Source organism: Delphinapterus leucas, chromosome 1 (assembly GCF_059928025.1).
Source record: "Delphinapterus leucas isolate spDelLeu-1000000601 "Yukka" chromosome 1, BTC_Dleu_Yukka2, whole genome shotgun sequence".
NCBI lineage: Eukaryota > Metazoa > Chordata > Mammalia > Artiodactyla > Monodontidae > Delphinapterus > Delphinapterus leucas.
In genome coordinates this window covers 172,853,843-172,871,181 of record NC_143129.1, presented here as the reverse complement: position 1 = coordinate 172,871,181, position 17,339 = coordinate 172,853,843, and the positions used below count along the sequence as shown (strand labels likewise).

The 17,339-nt window shown below is 49.0% G+C and overlaps 1 protein-coding gene across 1 annotated transcript; it reads right to left on the bottom strand.

Annotated features, from left to right (window-relative positions):
• Positions 1–254: 254 nt before the first annotated feature.
• On the bottom strand, positions 255–10,341 carry LACTBL1 (lactamase beta like 1). Its single transcript, XM_022551703.3, has 5 exons — positions 10,255–10,341; positions 8,049–8,206; positions 6,797–7,035; positions 1,843–1,948; positions 255–1,239 (listed from the first exon to the last, which is right to left on the bottom strand). Exons 1-5 carry the CDS (start codon positions 10,324–10,326, stop codon positions 258–260), a joined length of 1,557 nt encoding a protein of 518 aa, XP_022407411.3. The 5' UTR covers positions 10,327–10,341; the 3' UTR covers positions 255–257.
• Positions 10,342–17,339: the final 6,998 nt, after the last annotated feature.

Below are 17,339 nucleotides of genomic sequence, written 5' to 3'. Positions count from 1 at the left end.
TTCAACAGACATAAAAGTACTCTGTCAATTCGCTATTAAAGTTTCTAAATGCTCACTAAATTTCTGTAAACTCTTCCTCTCCCATGGATAACAAACAGTTCACCACCGGCTGTGGTTCACAGACCACACTTTGAGTAGCACGGCCCTATCCCACTTTGCCAACTCCTTAGTTCTTTAATAGACATCCCTGCAGCCTTACCTTGCAGAACTAAGATGGAAAGCTGCCAGGCGAGAGAAGGGGAGGCTCTGAACAGGGGTCACTGGGTCTTGAATACTGGCTTGTGAGACAGCCGCATCACCCGGTACGTGTTGAGGCCTGGCACGTCGAAGCCGGGGGAAAGCCCGTGGTGGTCCAAGGGATAGAAGTTGACGAGCTGCCCGTGCTGGGCCTCGAGGGACAGCCAGGAGTCACCCAGTGGCAGTGCGCACGGAAACTCGCGGGCCACATACAGCTGGAAGACGCGGCCGCGCAGGTGGCGCAGCGCCAACGTGCGGAACGCCGGGGGCACCAGCGCCTCCACGCGGGGCCCGAACTGGCGCAGGCGCAGCTCGCCCGCCGGCCCGGCGCGCACTTCGTAGAAAGTCAAATTGGCAAAAGTGAAGTAGCCAGCGAAGGGTCGTGCGCTGGGCGGCGGAGCCGGGCTGAGCGCGGCCTCACGAAGGGCGCTCTCCATAGCCGGCAGAAGCACATCGTAGACCTGAGCCACCAGGTCAGGCCCTGGCGGCCTCGGCCCGGCCAGGAGCAGCACGAGGCTCAGGCGCAGCGGCGGCACCAGGGAGAAGGTGGCGGCGTAGCCGTCCAGGTCACCGTCCTTGCGCACCACGCGGTAGCCCCGCTGCGCATGGAACTCCCACGGTGTGCCAGTCTCGTTGGCGAAGTAGGCGCCCGGGCAGGCCAGCAGCGGCGCCAGTAGTGTCTTAGCCGCGTCTGGCCGCAGAAGCCGCTGGGGCCTGCTGCCCAGGAGCACCATGGCCAGCTTGGCCAGGTCAGCGGTGGTGGAGTACATCTGGCCCGACGGGCGGTACCAGCCGAGATCGTACAGCGGCGCCGGCCGCCCGCTGCCATAAAAGCCAGCTGCCAAGCGGGCACGCACAGGAGGTGTCAGATCGAAGCCTGTGTCTTCCATCCCCAGCGGTTCCAGCACGTTCTCCAAGATCCAGTGCTGGTAGTCACCCTGGGCGGTGTGGGCTGCCAGGACATGGGCCAGAAGCGAGAAGGCCAGCGTGCTGTAATGGCATCTGGAAGAGGAGGGGTGGAAGCTAGGATGCAGCCTCGGATGGACATCTCCAGGCCCTAAATAAACCCTTCCCACCTGCTCAGACTGTCTGCAAAGCCATCAGAGTTTCTGATGTCTTCTCTGTTCAGTGGCTGGCTACACCAGCTATCCACTCCCTATCTCATCAGCATCCCATTTATTTCCAGCACTTGGCAAAGTCTGTATTTATCTTGTTTATCTGTTCACTGATAAGAACGTTCACTGTTCACTCAGAAGAATGCAAACTCCACGAGGAGGGACCTGGTTGGATTCGTTTGCTGCTATATCTCAGTTTAACATATTCCAAGCACAGATTAAGTGCTCAATAAATGTTGAGTTGATTAATGGGAAAAACATGAGATTCAAACAGGACTGGATCTGGGCCCAGCTCCCTGCTGCCTTGCTCTGCCATCCCTCTATGGTCCTCAGTCCCCCCAGCTGTGGAACAGGGGTTGTCATCAGTGATCTGCGAGGTCTTTCCTGGCTCTGACCACCTAGGATGAGGTGACATAGGTTCTCTCGCAGGAGGGGTATGTCACCTTGTGAGGTTCCTAACATTGGTAGGGCATCAGGGCTCACTCCTTACCTGGTTCCTGGGTCTGCCACCAGCACATCATCCTTGAGCAGGTTCAGGGCCTCCTGGGTGCTGCCCCTCCACAGCAGCGAAGTGGAACGGAGCCTTCGGGGCAGCCCTAGGGAGGAGCAGTGGTCAGACCTGCTGGGTCAGCTGATGGTGGGATGATGGGCCCCTGGCTGTACCCCCTCCCCTACCTTCTATGAGTTGAGAGATAACAACAAAATCACCTTTAAAAAAAAAAGCTCTGGCATAGACTCTAATCCTGCCTGTGTTTCATTGGGCAAGCCATTTAACCTCTCTGAGCCAGAGTCCCCTCATCTGTAACATGAGGGAAATAATTGCTATGTCATATGGCTGGTGTGAGGATTTGGTGAAATCAAATGCTTAGCATGGTTCCTGGTCATAGTAATTGCTCAAAAAATAATTGTTATCATCAACCATAGATATTTGATTCCATAAAATTCTTGAGGTCACTGCCCCAATAGGTTTCGTGGAACTGGCTGCTCCGGCCACTTGGAATGTCCTGTTCATTGGATGTGACTAGTATTGACAGGGTCACAGGATTAGAATTCTTCCCACCCATTCCCTCAACAATAGCGTTCAAGCATCTCTTTCGTGCCAAAGACTGTTCTGCGTACTGGGATTCAGTAGCGAACAAAACAAAGTCCCTGCCCGTGTGGAGTCTGCATTCTAGCAGAGGAGACAGACAAGAAGCAAATAAATATGCATGCTGTGGAGGGAAATAATTCCATGTATGAAAGGAGGGATTGTTATTTTATACAGAGTGGTCAGAGGAAGGCCTCACAGGGTAGGTGACCCTTGAGCAGGTGAGAACTCGAGGAGGTGAGGGAGAGAGCCACATAGCTCTGTGAGGAAAGAATGTCTCAAGCAGAGGAAAGAGCAGGTGCAAAGGCCCTGAGGCAGGAATCTGTTGGCCTGTTTGAGGATCAGCAGGAAAGAGCCGGTGTGGCTGGCAAGGACTGAGAAAAGGGGAGACTTTGCAGGTGAGAGATACTGGCGTGCAGGCACCAGATCCTGTAGGGTGCTGTAGGCCACTGCAAGGACTTGGCCTTTGCTCTGATTGGGATGGGACCGCTGTAGGGCTTTGAGCAGAGGAGCGATGTGATCTGACATATATCAGGGTTGCTCTGGCTGCTATGTGAAAACAGACTTTGGGGGGCAATGGCAGACACCGGGAAGCCTGTAAGGAGACTTGCAAAAATCCATGTCTAAATGCTGGTGGATTGGATGAGTGAGGAGTGGTTGGATTCTGGACATATTTTGATAATGGAGCCAACAGAATTTGCTACTGGAGGGGATGTGGAGGGTGTGGGAGTGAGAGAAATCAGGGATAACTAACTCCAGGCTCTTGGCTTGAGCAGCTGGGAGATGGAGTCCCAAGTCCTGGGTTTAAATTCTGACTCTAACACTTCTTGCTGTGTGGCCCAAACCATATGCTTTACCTCTCTGAGCCTCTACTTGCTCACCTTGAAGTGGGCTGAAGCACCTGCAGTGGTTTCCCTGTGAGGTGTTACAAAACTTAGCTAAGAATGGATGAAAAGCTCCAAGAATGGGAGAAAGCTCTAGATTAGGGTGAAGGTCAATCATAAAAGATACTGGGGGGTTTCCCTGGTGGTGCAGTGGTTGAAAGTCTGCCTGCCAATGCAGGGGACACGGGTTCGAGCCCTGGTCCGGGAAGATCCCACATGCCGCAGAGCAACTAAGCCCGTGAGCCACAACTACTGAGCCTGCGTGTCTGGAGCCTGTGCTCCGCAACAAGAGAGGCCGTGACAGTGAGAGCCCCGCGCACCACGATGAAGAGTGGCCCCCACTCTCCGCAACTAGAGAAAGCCCTCGCACAGAAACGAAGACCCAACACAGCCAAAAATAAATAAATAAATTTATTTTAAAAAAATTACTGGGAACGTATAACAGAGTCATTCAGGCAGCTGTATGCTCAATTGGTGGGCTTTGGGACACGTAGGGTGGGCTTTTTTGTTTGTTTGGGGGGGATTGCATTTTTCTTAATTTATTTTTATTTATTTTTGGCTGCATTGGGTCTTCGTTGCTGCATGCAGGCTTTCTCTAGTTGTGGCGAGCAGGGGCTACTCTTCGTTGCGGTCGTGGGCTTCTCATGGTGGTGGCTTCCTCTTGTTGCAGAGCATGGGCTCTCGGTGCACAGGCTCAGTAGTTGTGGCATGTGGGCTCAGTAGTTGTGACTCGTGGGCTCAGTAGTTGTGACTCGTGGGCTTAGTTGCTTCGCAGCATGTGGGATCTTCCCGGACCAGGGCTCGAATCTGTGTCCCCTGCACTGGCAAGCGGATTCTTAACCACTGCGCCACCAGGGAAGCCCGTGTAGGGTGTTTTTAAACTGACCACAACCACAAGACCCCTGTGCTGGGTCCCTTGGGTACAGATGAAGAAGAATCCACAGTGTACCCCTAGAGGGAGCCCTGGGGTCAGGTTATAAACAGGAGTGTATTTAATAGGAGGCTCATGGAGCAAAAGCCTCAGAGCCTCTCACCTGTATGACCCCTTCCAAGGCTTGTATCCAAGTTTGAATTTATAATATTGTATTTTTAAAGAGGACCCCCAAATTATATCTACATCAGGCCTCCATAAACCTAGGTCTACCCTTGGCTGTAATAACCAGAGCTACGTTGACAAGTACCTGCTGTGTGCCAGGTACTCTGCTAAGTGCTTGACATTCATTAGCACATTTAATACAGCAAAATAGCATGAACCAGTCCTTTTACAGAGGAGTAAAACAAGGCTCAGAGAGGTTATGTGACTTACCCAAGATCACACAGCTGGAATTAATTTCAGTGCTCATGCCCTTAGCCACTAGGCCACCCTCCCCCAAGGCTCTGATCCTGTCCTGCCTGGATGACTTCAGGAGGTTCCCTTATCTGGCAAAGCCTCAGGTTCACCATCTGCTAATGGGAGTGCTAACCAGCCATGTCCACAGACTGAGACCTCAGGCCTGGACTCACTTTGTAAAATGATGAAATAGTAGGCACTTATGGTGGATTCCTACCATCTAGCGTTGATGGGTTGGTGACTGCAAATATGAACAATAGAAGGCATTTTGGGGTGGTGCAGCTGGTGCCTGCCTTCTCCTCCTTGGCTGGGTCAGTCACCATGCAGCACAGCCCCCCTCCCACCCGTTCCTGCCCAATTCCTGTTCACTGGCTTTGTCTTCCAGTATCCCAGCCTGCCCTTGCCCTTCCACCATGTAGATTTCATCTTGGCTTGTTAGCACATCTTTTATTATCATCATTATTATTATATAATTTGTTTTTAATAAGTAATTCATTTACATGATTCAAAAGTCCAAAGACACCAAAGGGTATACAATGAAAAATTTTCCTCCCACTCTTCTCCGCGGCCACAAAGTTCCCCTCCCTGGAGGCAGCCCAGTGATTCAATCCCTTTCCCTTCCAAAAATATGTGATACACATTTTAATATATATACACACACACGTAATATATGTGTATATAAATACATATGTTATATAACAGATACATTACAAATGGATTATACATATACATTCATATGCATATATACATTATATGTGTATGTATTATTTATCCATATGGTAGCTACAATATGTGCTCTTATGAGCTTTTCTACCCACTTAAGATTGTATGTGCCTCTCAGTACACAAGGAACGTTATTACCCATTTCTTTAGGGCTACAGTAGTATCTGATTGTATAACTGTGTCATAGTTTATTTAGTTACTCCCCTATTTATATTTAGGTTGTTTCAATCTTTTTTTTTCACTATCACAAACAGTGCTGTAGTGAATAACTGTGTACATACCTCATACCGCACATGTGTGAATACATCTGTAAGAGAATTTCCTAAAAGTGTAATTTCTGAGTCAAAGGATATATACATTTTTGTGACAGGTATTACCAATTGCCCTCCACACAGGTTGCACCAATTTTTTTTTCTTTATTTTGGCCGTGCAGCACAGCACGTGGGATCCTAGTTCCCCTACCAGGGATCAAACCTGTGCCCCCTGCAGTGGAAGCGCAGCGTCTTAGCCACTGGACCGCCAGGGAAGTCCCAAGTTGCACCAATTTAAATTTCCACCACAGATGTATAAGAGGGCCTATTTCACCATAACTCCACCAACTCAGTACACCCACCATTATGGCCTTTACCAATCTGATAAGAGGAAAATGTCTCTCAGGAGATTTAATTTGCATTTATTTTGTTATGAATGAGGTTGAGCATCTTTTGTAATATTCTTAAGAGCCATTTATATTCCTCTTCTGTGAACTCTGTTCCATTCCTATCCTTTACCCATTTTCCTGTTGGGTTCTTGGCCTTTGTGATGGTTTATATAGTAAGGGAAATTAACGTATAATTGTAGAATATATATTATATTCAAATTATATATAAAATATATAATTTGTAGAATTGTCAACAAATATTCACTTGTTGACTTGTTCTTGATCTAATAAGCAGATCTTGACCTGTCAGCTTGCTTTTGACCTTCCAACAGTTTGTCCACTTGACCTAAATTCCCAGGTTTTACCTCAGCATTTTTTTTTTTTTTTTTTTTTTTGCGGTACGCGGGCCTCTCACTGTTGTGGCCTCTCCCGTTGCGGAGCACAGGCTCCGAACGAACGCGCAGGCTCAGCGGCCACGGCTCACGGGCCCAGCCGCTCCGCGGCATGTGGGATCTTCCCGGACCGGGGCACAAACCCATGTCCCCTGAATCGGCAGGCGGACTCTCAACCACTGCACCACCAGGGAAGCCCCACCTCAGCTTTTAACTCACCCAATCTTTCTACCCCTGACCCACCACCCAGGAAGGATGAGAGGGAGCTATGGCCAGTTCAGGAAGCAGAGCAGAGAGTGGACCCAGCCTGGCTGGGTGAGAACCTGCTCCTTTGTTCCCCTACCTGAAATGGTTTGGTCTGAGCTACATTAAGTTCAGAGCCACTCACCTGAGAGCTGGCTGGCCATCCTTCGGAGGGTGACGGGTGAAGGCCTTGGGGCTGGGCCCACCTCCTCCAGACCATCCATCAGGCTCTTTTGTTCGGGCGCTGATGCCATGCCCAGTGGGTTGTTAATGGTGAAGGTGCTGGCGTACCGCTCCAGAGGGTCATCTAGAGAGGCCACGATGCCCTCCTCCCACAGGCGATACAGCATCAGCACGGGAAAGATCTTGGAGATGCTGGAGATCCTGGACAATGTGGGGGGCACAAGGGTGCAGAGGGCAACCTGTTGGCTTCACAACCCACCTCCACCCTGCACCCCCAGCCTCCAACTTTCTAGTATAATTAGGAAAGCATTGAGTCCACCCTTATTCAGCATCTCAGACAGAAATCCACCAGCCTCTGTAGAATGCCTTTGGGATGCTTGAGAACTTACCAGGGGAAGTGGGGCTGGGCCAGATGGACACTCTCGAGCACCTCCCCCATGCCAGGCCCTTCACCAGGCACTTCCCTCTCTGGGACAGACCTGGGTTGGGATCCTATCTCTGCCTCTCACCAGCTGAGTTGCCTTGGGCAAGTGCTAGACCTTTCTGAGATTCAGTTTCATTGTCTGTTTTATGGGTTGTAGAAAGGATCGAACAAGATTGTGCTTGCAAAGTGCTTGGCAACACACCTGGAAGGTAGTAAGTGCTCAATAAGTGATAACAAATATAGTTGTTGCCCTGTGCCTGGCACATAGCAGGTGCAGTGTGAATGGAAGCCCTGCAATCCTCACAGCATCTCAGGGAGCAAATGTGTTCACTTGGCACTGTGAGCTTTGAGGATCCTACAGGCAGCACCCAGGAGGGGAGACTCTGGGTGTGCAGCAGATTGTCCCAAGTTGCTTCCATCTGGGCCACTGCTGCCAAATGGCAGAGACCCAGGTCGAGGGCCCAGGAACTGGTTGCGGTTCTTTAGTGTCACGTGGAAGGGGTGTGGGGTGGGACATAAGGGAGCCTTTTCTAGTTTGGGAGGCATTAGGATAAGGGCTCTCCAGAAGGGATTCCTTCCTGACTTGTTACCACTGTGGTGTGATGTTAGGCACTCACTGGTCCTCTCTGGACCTCAGTCTCCTCATCTATAAAATTGCCAAGACTTAATAAAGGGCCCTGGCAGCTAAGACCCCCAGTCATGATTCTCTTGAGTCCCCCTACCTCCTAAGTCCCCCTTGTCCTACCACCCTTCGCCCCCTCCACAAGACCCTGGTGGTCCCCCAGCTGACCGGTACATGGTGTACTCATTGGGGGGCCCAGAAGCCGGGTCTGAACCATTCTTCCTCCCGAAGTTCCCGGTCCAGAGCACAGTGTCGTCGTGGATGACAACTGCAGACATAGCAGCCAGGCCTGGGGCAGACAGTGCCTGCCGCAGGATCCTGTCCACCTTGGAAGAGAAGAGCGGGTGCCTCAGAGTACAGGTGCAGAGACAGACCCCTCTCCCCACCCACAGGCCCCATGTGGTTCTGTACACCGTGCCATTCACATACCACACCTTGTACACAGCACCCCCTGCCTGACTCCCCTCCATTCTCTCCCCCTAGTGGCTGGAAGGGAGCCCAGTGAGCCTCCAGACCTCGGGTTCTCAGACCGTGTCCCATGGGGTAGGGACCCCACCCAGCTGCAATCAGAGCAGATCCCCTGGAAACTGTTTTGTATGTAAGTTTTCCTCATAAGACCTTTGTTCAAAGAAACATTTCCTTGGAAATACGTAAGAGGAGGGAGGGGTTAAAACCCCTGATCTAATCAAACCTGTGTCTGATGCCCTAAAAAACCTCCAACAGGCTGAGTCTGACCCCCTAGTGTTGGAGAATTCAGTATTTATAGAGCGCCCCTAACACTGTCTTTGAACATTTATTGAAAATACCTCATTATTTTCAGTTATGTAGTATATAATGATGGTGATTAACAGCTAACATTTACTGGACATTTACAACATGCCAGACACAGTATAAAATGATTTTCATACATTGTCTCACTTAATCCTCATAAGTCATTGCTGATTTCTCCCCCTTTTACAGGTGAGAAAATTTGAGATATGAAGTGACTTGCCCCGGTGGTTAATGGCTAGTGGAATCAGGATTAAAACCCTATGCTAACTCCAGCACCTCCTTGCCAAGAGATTTTACATTCCCTGAATTGAGCTCAGTCTACCTGTAATTTCCACCCCTGCACTAATTTTGCCTCTCTGAGCCTCAGTTTCCTCCTCTTTAGCTAGGGATTCACGAGGTGGTAACAAAGAGAAGATAGCACAGTGCGTGGCATGTACCAGGTGCTCACTAGAAGGCTGCTATGGTTATTATTGTTGCTTTACTTTTTTTTAATTACTCTGACCCCTGGGAGCCAAATAGCATGCTTTTGCTCTCTCTCCTTCACAAAAGCTTTTTGTGTATTTGCAGGCAGTGATTGTGTCTCTCTGCACTGGCCCACGCCTGCTCTTACGTGGACACATCACCCTCCTTCCCTTCAGCTGTTCCTCGGATGAAGTTTCAAACCATCTCCCACCACCACCACCAGGCTGCTGCACATACACTTCTGATCTGTGTGTCTCCTAAGGTGAGTGACCCAAGTGGGTAGGGTCTGAATGGCAGAATGGCACAGACAAGAGCTGGCTGACAGCCCCCTCTAGTGTTAAGCCATTCTGCAATGGTAAAAGTTGTGTTGTGGGGTCTTTAATCATCTTTCAATGGCCTCTGTGATCCTCTCCCATCTCATCTTTCTCCACCCCCACTTATGGCCCCACCAGACTGAATTTCCTCTCTGTATATGCCTCGTACTGACCCTGCTGTCTCTGGGCCTTTGCACATGCTGTTCCCTCTATCTAAAGCACATCTTTCACACCCCCAAGCTCCCTCATTATACACACACATATCCTCTGGGTATCTACTCCTTGTTCACCTCTCAGTTTAGACACCACTTCCTCCAGAAGCCTTCCCTGACCCCAAGTCCAGTTCCTTTGTGTCACCATGTACCCTAAACTTTCTCTATCCTCACTCTTACCCCTGTGTTATAAATATTTACTATCTTGACTGTTCCAAGACTAGTAGCTTCTTTAGAGCAGGACAGTATCTTCTCCTGCCATATCCCTGGTGTGTAGCGCAGAGTAAGTGCTCAAGAATTATATGTTGGAGGGCATGCCTGGTGGTCCAGTGGCTAAGACTCTGCACTCCCAATGCAGGGGGCCTGGGTTCGATCACTGGTCAGGGAACTAGATCCCACATGCTGCAACTAAAGATCCCACATGCATGCTACAGCGAAGATCCCGTGTGCCACAACTAAGACCCAGTGCAGCCAAATAAATTAATTAATTAAAAAAAAAAAGAATTATATGTTGAATGAATGAATGAATGCCACTACCAGCTCAGAGGATATGCCCTCCCCTTCATCAACCGGGCCTAGCCCACACAGCCAGTTCTCTCCTGGCTCATCACTGACCTTTTTCAGGGCCTCCTTCAACACGGGGAGGGGGTGGGCCAGGGGCACAGGCTCAGGGTGCTGGGGACACATCCTCACGGGGGCAGAAGTCACCTCTGGTCCCAAGGAACCTGGAGGGAACATCACATGGTGAGTGGAGGACAGAGATCAGGTTAGTAGTCTAGGGGCCATTGCCCACTGGGTCTTCTCTCACTTCTGGGTGATCGCAGGAGGCAGTGGAAGGTTTAGAGAAGAGTGGTTCTTGTACTCTTGGGGGGTTCTCATACCCTTACCACCCCACGCTGTCCTTAGAGGATGCAGGGAGGTCTGGAGGCCGTTGTGATGGTCTCACAGCCTGAATCCTGCCCTGCCAAGGTCCACACCTTCCCCCTGCGTTTCCAAGAAAGCCACACACCTGGACAAAAGTAGGATGGGACTCAAACCCTAATGCCCGGATGCACAGTTCTGGGGATGAAATGAGTTGTTCCTGGTGGCTTAAGCCTGAAGCCTAAGTGGGGTCCTGAGTCCACTTCTCCACCCAAATATATAATCAGAACTGGAGAAAGGGGGACGGTAGAGATGTGGCTGAGCCTGCCCCACAGAGCTGGAACTTGTCTAAGTCTGCTGACCACATGGAGGGAGGAGGCTCGTCATGCGAAGAGGGAAGGGCTACCAACAGGCGCCTGTGGCCTGATTGGTGTCTCGAAGGCCAAGCAGCAGGCAGTGAGCGTAGGACTGTGCTGTCTCCTCCTGGACATGCTCTGCCCTTTGCCCCTGGCTGCCCATGGCTGGTATCTTGTGGTGAGGTTGTGCCAGCTGGGAGGGCTGGCCCTAGGGCATGAGCCTGGCATTACCAGCAGTGGTGGTTCATTTGCTGAGCCTTGACCAGCCCAGGGTGGAGAGACCAAGAAATGGCTGCTGCTGTCCATGGACACATGGACATGTTCCTCCCGGGGTCTTATATATAGCTGGGGCAGTGCCTTTAAAGGGAGGTAGGGCCTGGAAATCCCACCTTGGGGGCCCAAGGAAGAGCAAGGGAAGCACTGTTTGCACTTTTGGGGGGACCCTGAGTTTTACCCCTGGAGTCGATGGCTTAAGGGACCACCAGTGGTATTGGATCCTCAGTTACTACAGAAGGGCATCGAGGCGCAGAGGGATCACATGACTGGCCCGAAGATGCACAGTCAGTGAGAGCTGGAGTCAGAATGGTCCTCCCTCCTGTCTCAGATCAGGAGTGGCGGCTCAAAGCCCACGGGGACCTCCGGGGGTGGGGGAAACTCAAGGGTGTTCCTGCACTCACCGGTCTTCAGCTTGGGGAGGTAATACTGCCACAGGAAGCAGCCAGTCATGAGCACAGAGAGCACAAAGAAGAAGCTGCAGGAAACTGGGAAGAGCCACTTCTGTTTCCCTTTCAGCAGGCTGAGCTGCCGGCCAGCCTGCAAGGGGAAGGACAAGGCACACCCCCAAGGGGGTCAGCAAGAGGGAGGAGAGAGGGACCCCTGCCCTGGCCCCTCCTATGCCTTAGGTTCACCCAGACATCAGGAGAGCCCACAGCTCGGGGTAAGTTTCACACCTGTAAAACCAAGGGACTTCCCAGGATTGCCCCTTCAACAGCTCTGCCCCATATGTACCTCTGCACCTCTGTGCCTTTGCATAGCCTGTTCCCTCTGCTGGGTGTGCCCTCTCTCTCCTATGTACTTAGTGAAACATCTAAGACCCGCTGAAATGCCACCTCCTCCATGAAGCCTTCCCCAACTCTCCTCACCCAAGTCCCCAACAGGGCACTAGGCACAAGCCTCCGTTGTGGTGCACATCCAGCTTTCTCTCTAACACAGCTGTTCTACAACGGTTAGCTGATCCACCTCACGGAGTGTGAGTTCTCCAAGGGAGGGGCCACTTCCTCACTCTCTGTCCTCCACGGCCTCTGGTTTATCCTGGTTGCTCGGTGCATGTTGTGGTGGGAATGTGTGGGTCCTGAGAACACAGGACAAGGCTTCCCAGGAGACTCGCTTCACCCCATGCCTCGCCACACACCCGCTTTCCCAAGCCTCCACCAACGGTGTGTTCTTGCAGCGGGCCTGCGTAAGGCTCCCAATGTGTGGTTGGTGTCTCCCAGCTGTGGCTGGTCTCATCGCCACGCGCCCCATGTTTCTCTGCCAAGTGAGTATAAAAACTGTTGCAGTGAAAAGGGACCTGCCTGGAAAGCTCAAGAAAGGTCGGAGCTCAGAGAAATGGGGCCTTTTCCTCAGACAGGTGCGGGGGCTGAGCAAGTGTGGCTTGGGAGGTGGGCGAGGGCAGGAAGCAGGGAGCATAAGACGATGAGACCAAGGCCTGAAGTCCAAGAGAGGGAGGAGGAAGAGGCCGCGTGGGGAGGTGGCAAGGAATCTAAAGAGAAAGTGTGTGTGGCCACCTGGCCCCCAGGAAGAATCATGTATTCCCTCACAGCCAACTTAGAATCCTGGAAACACAGTACCACCTCCAGTTAGTGTCCCAGACACGGTGCTAAAAGCCTTTTAAGAGGCGTATCATGGCACCCTGTGAGGTAGGCGCCCTCAGTGCCCTGATGTTACAGATGAGGCTCAGAGAAGTTAAATGACTTGCCCAGGGTCACACAGCTAGTTGCAGAGTTAGCATTTGATCTCTGTCTCTGGCCTGCTCAACCAAAGTTCTGGAAGAGCCTTCACAGTCATTTGTTGAACTTTCTCATTTCCAGGTTGGCAAACTGAAGTTACAGGAAGGAAAGGACTTGTCTAAACAATAATAAACATCATAAGTTGAGTGCCAGCTTTAAGCCTGGCCCTGCACTATTCACTTAACAGGTACTATTTTACCACATTTCATAGTCTGTTCATGAAGTTGGTTTGGGAACTTTCATTTTAGAGGTGATAAAATGAGGCTCACAGAGGTTAGGGGACTTGCTCAAGGTCACAGGGCACAGCAGTGGCAAAGCTGGGATTCAGATCCAATCTGCCTGACTCTCCACCTTTATGTCTTAATGTGTCTTACGTCTCTTTTGAACTATCTTCATTGCTGCTGTAACCTAAACTGTGATGTGAAAGGACTCTTCCCTGGTCTCCCCTAATCCTTCTCTGTCCCTCCTAGAGGGCCTGCAGAATGAGAGAGCTGGGAAGGAATTCAAAATTCAGGACCCTTGTCCCAGGATTGAGGGCTCTGTTTCATTTATTCATCCTTTCAACAACTCTGTATTGAGCACCTACTAGGTGAGAGGCACTGTTCCAGGCCCTGGGGGCTCAGCAGTGTACCAGTATCAGAATTCCTGCCCTTGGGGAGCTAGCATGCTGGTGTTTAAGGCCTAGCTCTCCTGGCCAGCCCAACTCAGCACAATCTCTCTGCTGTGCTCAGTGGCTGACCTGTGCTCAGGGCGTGGTGAGGATTTGCTGAGTGAGTGGGTGAGAGTAGTACAAATCATCGAAGAGTGAGAATCAGCCAGCTGCTGGAGAGCTGGGTCTCAAACTCAGGCCTCTGAAATGTTCAGTCACAGAAGATACCCTTGCAAAGCAAAACCCACATTCAAATCCAGGATACACCACCCTAAGACCCAAAAAACCTTTGGCAACTCCCAGTTTCTTCATTTGTAAAGTAGGAAAGGTAATAACCTTGCAAAGTTGTTTTGAGACAAAAAACATAGCACCTATGTGAGGGGTAATATTCTAAGGACTTTAATGTACATTATGCATATTAAATCATTTAACTCTCACAATATCCCATGAGACAGTATTATTATTACCACTAGTTTACAAGTGAGGAAGCTGAGTGTCACATATGTTAAGCCATTTACCCAAAACCACACAGTATTATGTGGCAGAACTGGACCTTGAACCCATACAGGGTGGCTCCAGAATCTGGCATCCTTAACCACTAGGCTATCTCTACTGACTCTGGTGAATGAGATGACATATGCTCACACAAAAATGTGTACTTGAATGTCCATAGCAACATTATCATAATAGCAAAAATGTGGAAACAAACCAAATGTCTATCAAATGATGAATGGGTAATCAAAATGTGATATATCCAATGGAATATTATTTGGCCATAAGAAGGAATGAAGTAGTACAACATGGATGAACCTTGAAAACATGGTAAATCCAGCCACAAAAGGCCACGTGTTATATGACTCCATTTATATTAAATGTCCAGAATAGGCAAATCCATAGAGACAGAAAGTAAATTAGTGGTTGCCAGTGGCTGGAGGTATAGGGGAATGCGGAGTGACTGCTAACGGGTAGTTTTCTTTTGGGGGGTAATGCAAATATTCTAAAATTGATTGTGGTGCTGGTTATACAACATTGTGAATATGCTAGAAGCCACAGAATTCTACACAAAATTGGTGAATGTTATGGTATGTGAATTATATCACAATAATGATTTTTTATAATAGTACCTACTTGTATTCAGTTGCAAGGATTGAATGAGTTAATATTTATAAATCACTTAGGGCTTCCCTGGTGGCGCAGTGGTTGAGAGTCCGCCTGCCATTGCAGGGGACATGGGTTCGTGCCCCGGTCCGGGAGGATCCCACATGCCGCGGAGCGGCTGCGTCCGTGAGCTATGGCCGCTGAGCCTGCGCGTCCGGAGCCTGTGCTCCGCAACGGGAGAGGCCACAGCAGTGAGAGGCCCGCGTACCACAAAAAAACACAAAAAAAAAATATATATATATATATATATATATATGTATAAATCACTTAGAACAGTGGTGGGCACATGGTAAACACTATATAATGCATTAGCTATAATTGAATGCCTACTATGTGCTAGGCACTGAGCCAGATATTAGAGATATACTGATAAACAGCGAAGTAAATGTTTCCTACCCTATTGGGGATTACACTTTTCGGAGGAGGTGGGTATTAACCAAATCTTGCATTCACTATTCTTTCCCTATCTCCCTTTCCAAGGGCTCCTCCTTCACCTCTGTCCTACAAACATAGTGTACCTGGCTCCCCTCCTCCTCTTTCCTCAGTACACACACAATCCCTAGGTGACAAATTACCTAATCAGAAGTGGAAGAGGGCCACCACTACAGATCCTACAGGAAAGTATCGTGAACAATGTTATGCCAATCCATTTGACAATTTAAATGACATGGACAAATTTCTTGAAAGAGGTAATTTCCCCAGGTGATCTCATGCACAAGGATACCAGCCATGTGCTAATGATTACTGATTCTACAGCTTCTGCCCAGCTCTCTCCCCTGAACTTGAGACTACCATTTTCAACTGCCTACCAAATATTTCTACCTGGAAGTCCCCACACCTCTGAAACCCAACATCCAGGGCAAAACTTGCTTATCTTCCCTCCTCCTCCTCCTTCTCTAATATTTTCAACATCACTTTATGGCACCTGCTTCCACCAAGTCACACAAGCTAGAAATTTCAGGGTCTTCCCTGGCCCCTCCTTGCCCCTCAATCCCCACCCCCAGCCATTCACCAAGTCCTGCCGGCCTGTTAAGTTTGTGAAATATTTCAAGCATAGAGAAGAATATATGGAGAATATAATGAACACTTGAGCACCCACCATCCAACTTTGATTAAATCTTAACATTTTACCATATTTTCCTCATATTTAAAAAGTACTAGGGACTTCACTGGTGGTTCAATGATTAAGACTCCGTGCTCCCAATGCAGGGGGCCTGGGTTCGATCCCTGGTCAGGGAACTAGATCCCGCATGCTGCAACTAAAAAGCCCACATGCTGCAACCAAAGATCCTGCGTGCTGCAACCAAAAAAAGAAAAAAAAATCCTGCGTGCCACAACTAAAGACCTGGTGCAGCCAAATAATTTTTTTAAAAAATAAAAAATACTATGTTACTTATTTAGTTTGTTGTCTATTCATCCCATCCCATTAGAAAACAGGGACTTTTTTTGTTTTGTTCACTGTAGTATTCCCAGTGACTAGAACAGTCCCTGGAACATAGCAGTCCCTAATAAATATTTGTTAAATGAATGAACGCATGAAAATAAAACAGTCTAGGTAGAGTTGAAGCCCTCTGTCCCCTTTGCAGGTCTCAATCTTCTCCCCCTCTCCCCACATGTGACACCCATTCTGATCTTGGTGTTTATCATTATCAGGCATGTTTTTATTCCTTTACTATGTGTTTATGGATCCATAAGCAGCACATAGTATTGTTTTTCAGATTTTAAAACTTATATAAATGATATCCTACTGTATTATCCTCCTTCAACTTACTTTTTTTCCAATTTGATACAAGTAGTTCTGGATTATCCATTTTAACTTCTATAGAGTATGCTGCTGTATGACTATACTTCATAGTGTAATAGAGCATGGACTCTGGGGCCAGGCTGCCTTAAAGATGTGAGCATTTTATACATTTTAGTTGGGAGTGAAATATCTGGGTGGTAAGATATAGCCATCTTCAGCTTAACCAGATACTATCCAGTTGCTCTCCAAAGTTGTTCCAATTTATACTTTCACCACCTGTGATTCTCATTGCTACTTTTAGTTTGCATTTTCTTGATTACTGATAAGGTGGTGAGTGTCTCCAGCACCAAAACCTTGGCTTTGATGCCTGCAACACCCGGCACTCCACCTGGCTCTGGCAGGTTCTCAGGAAGTATGTTTTGAACTTTATGTTGTCCTGCAAGTAGAAAGACTTGGGTTCAAATCTCAGCCCTACCTTCCTGAGTCAGTTATAACTCTGGACAAGTCCCTTCCCCTCTCTGAACCTCCACTTCTTTAACTGTTGGAGAGGGGTGGGTTATTTACAAAGAGTTTACTTTTACATCTGGAAACCTCATTTGACTTCAAAAGTATCTTCCAGCTCTAGAATTTAGGGTTCACATTAAAGCCATTCTTTATTCATAATTTCTAAAGATTGGAAAAGTCCCTCAACTGGTGAATGAATAGACAAACTATGGTACATCCATGCAACGGAATACTACTCCGCAATGTAAAGGAACAAACTATTGATATGCGCAATCATGGGGATGAATCTTAAATACATTATGCTAAGTGAAAGAAGCCAGACTCAAAAGGATACAGACTATAGGGACTTCCCTGGTGGTCCAGTGGCTAAGACTCTGCACTCCCAATGCAGGGGGCTCAGGTTAGGGAACTAGATCCCA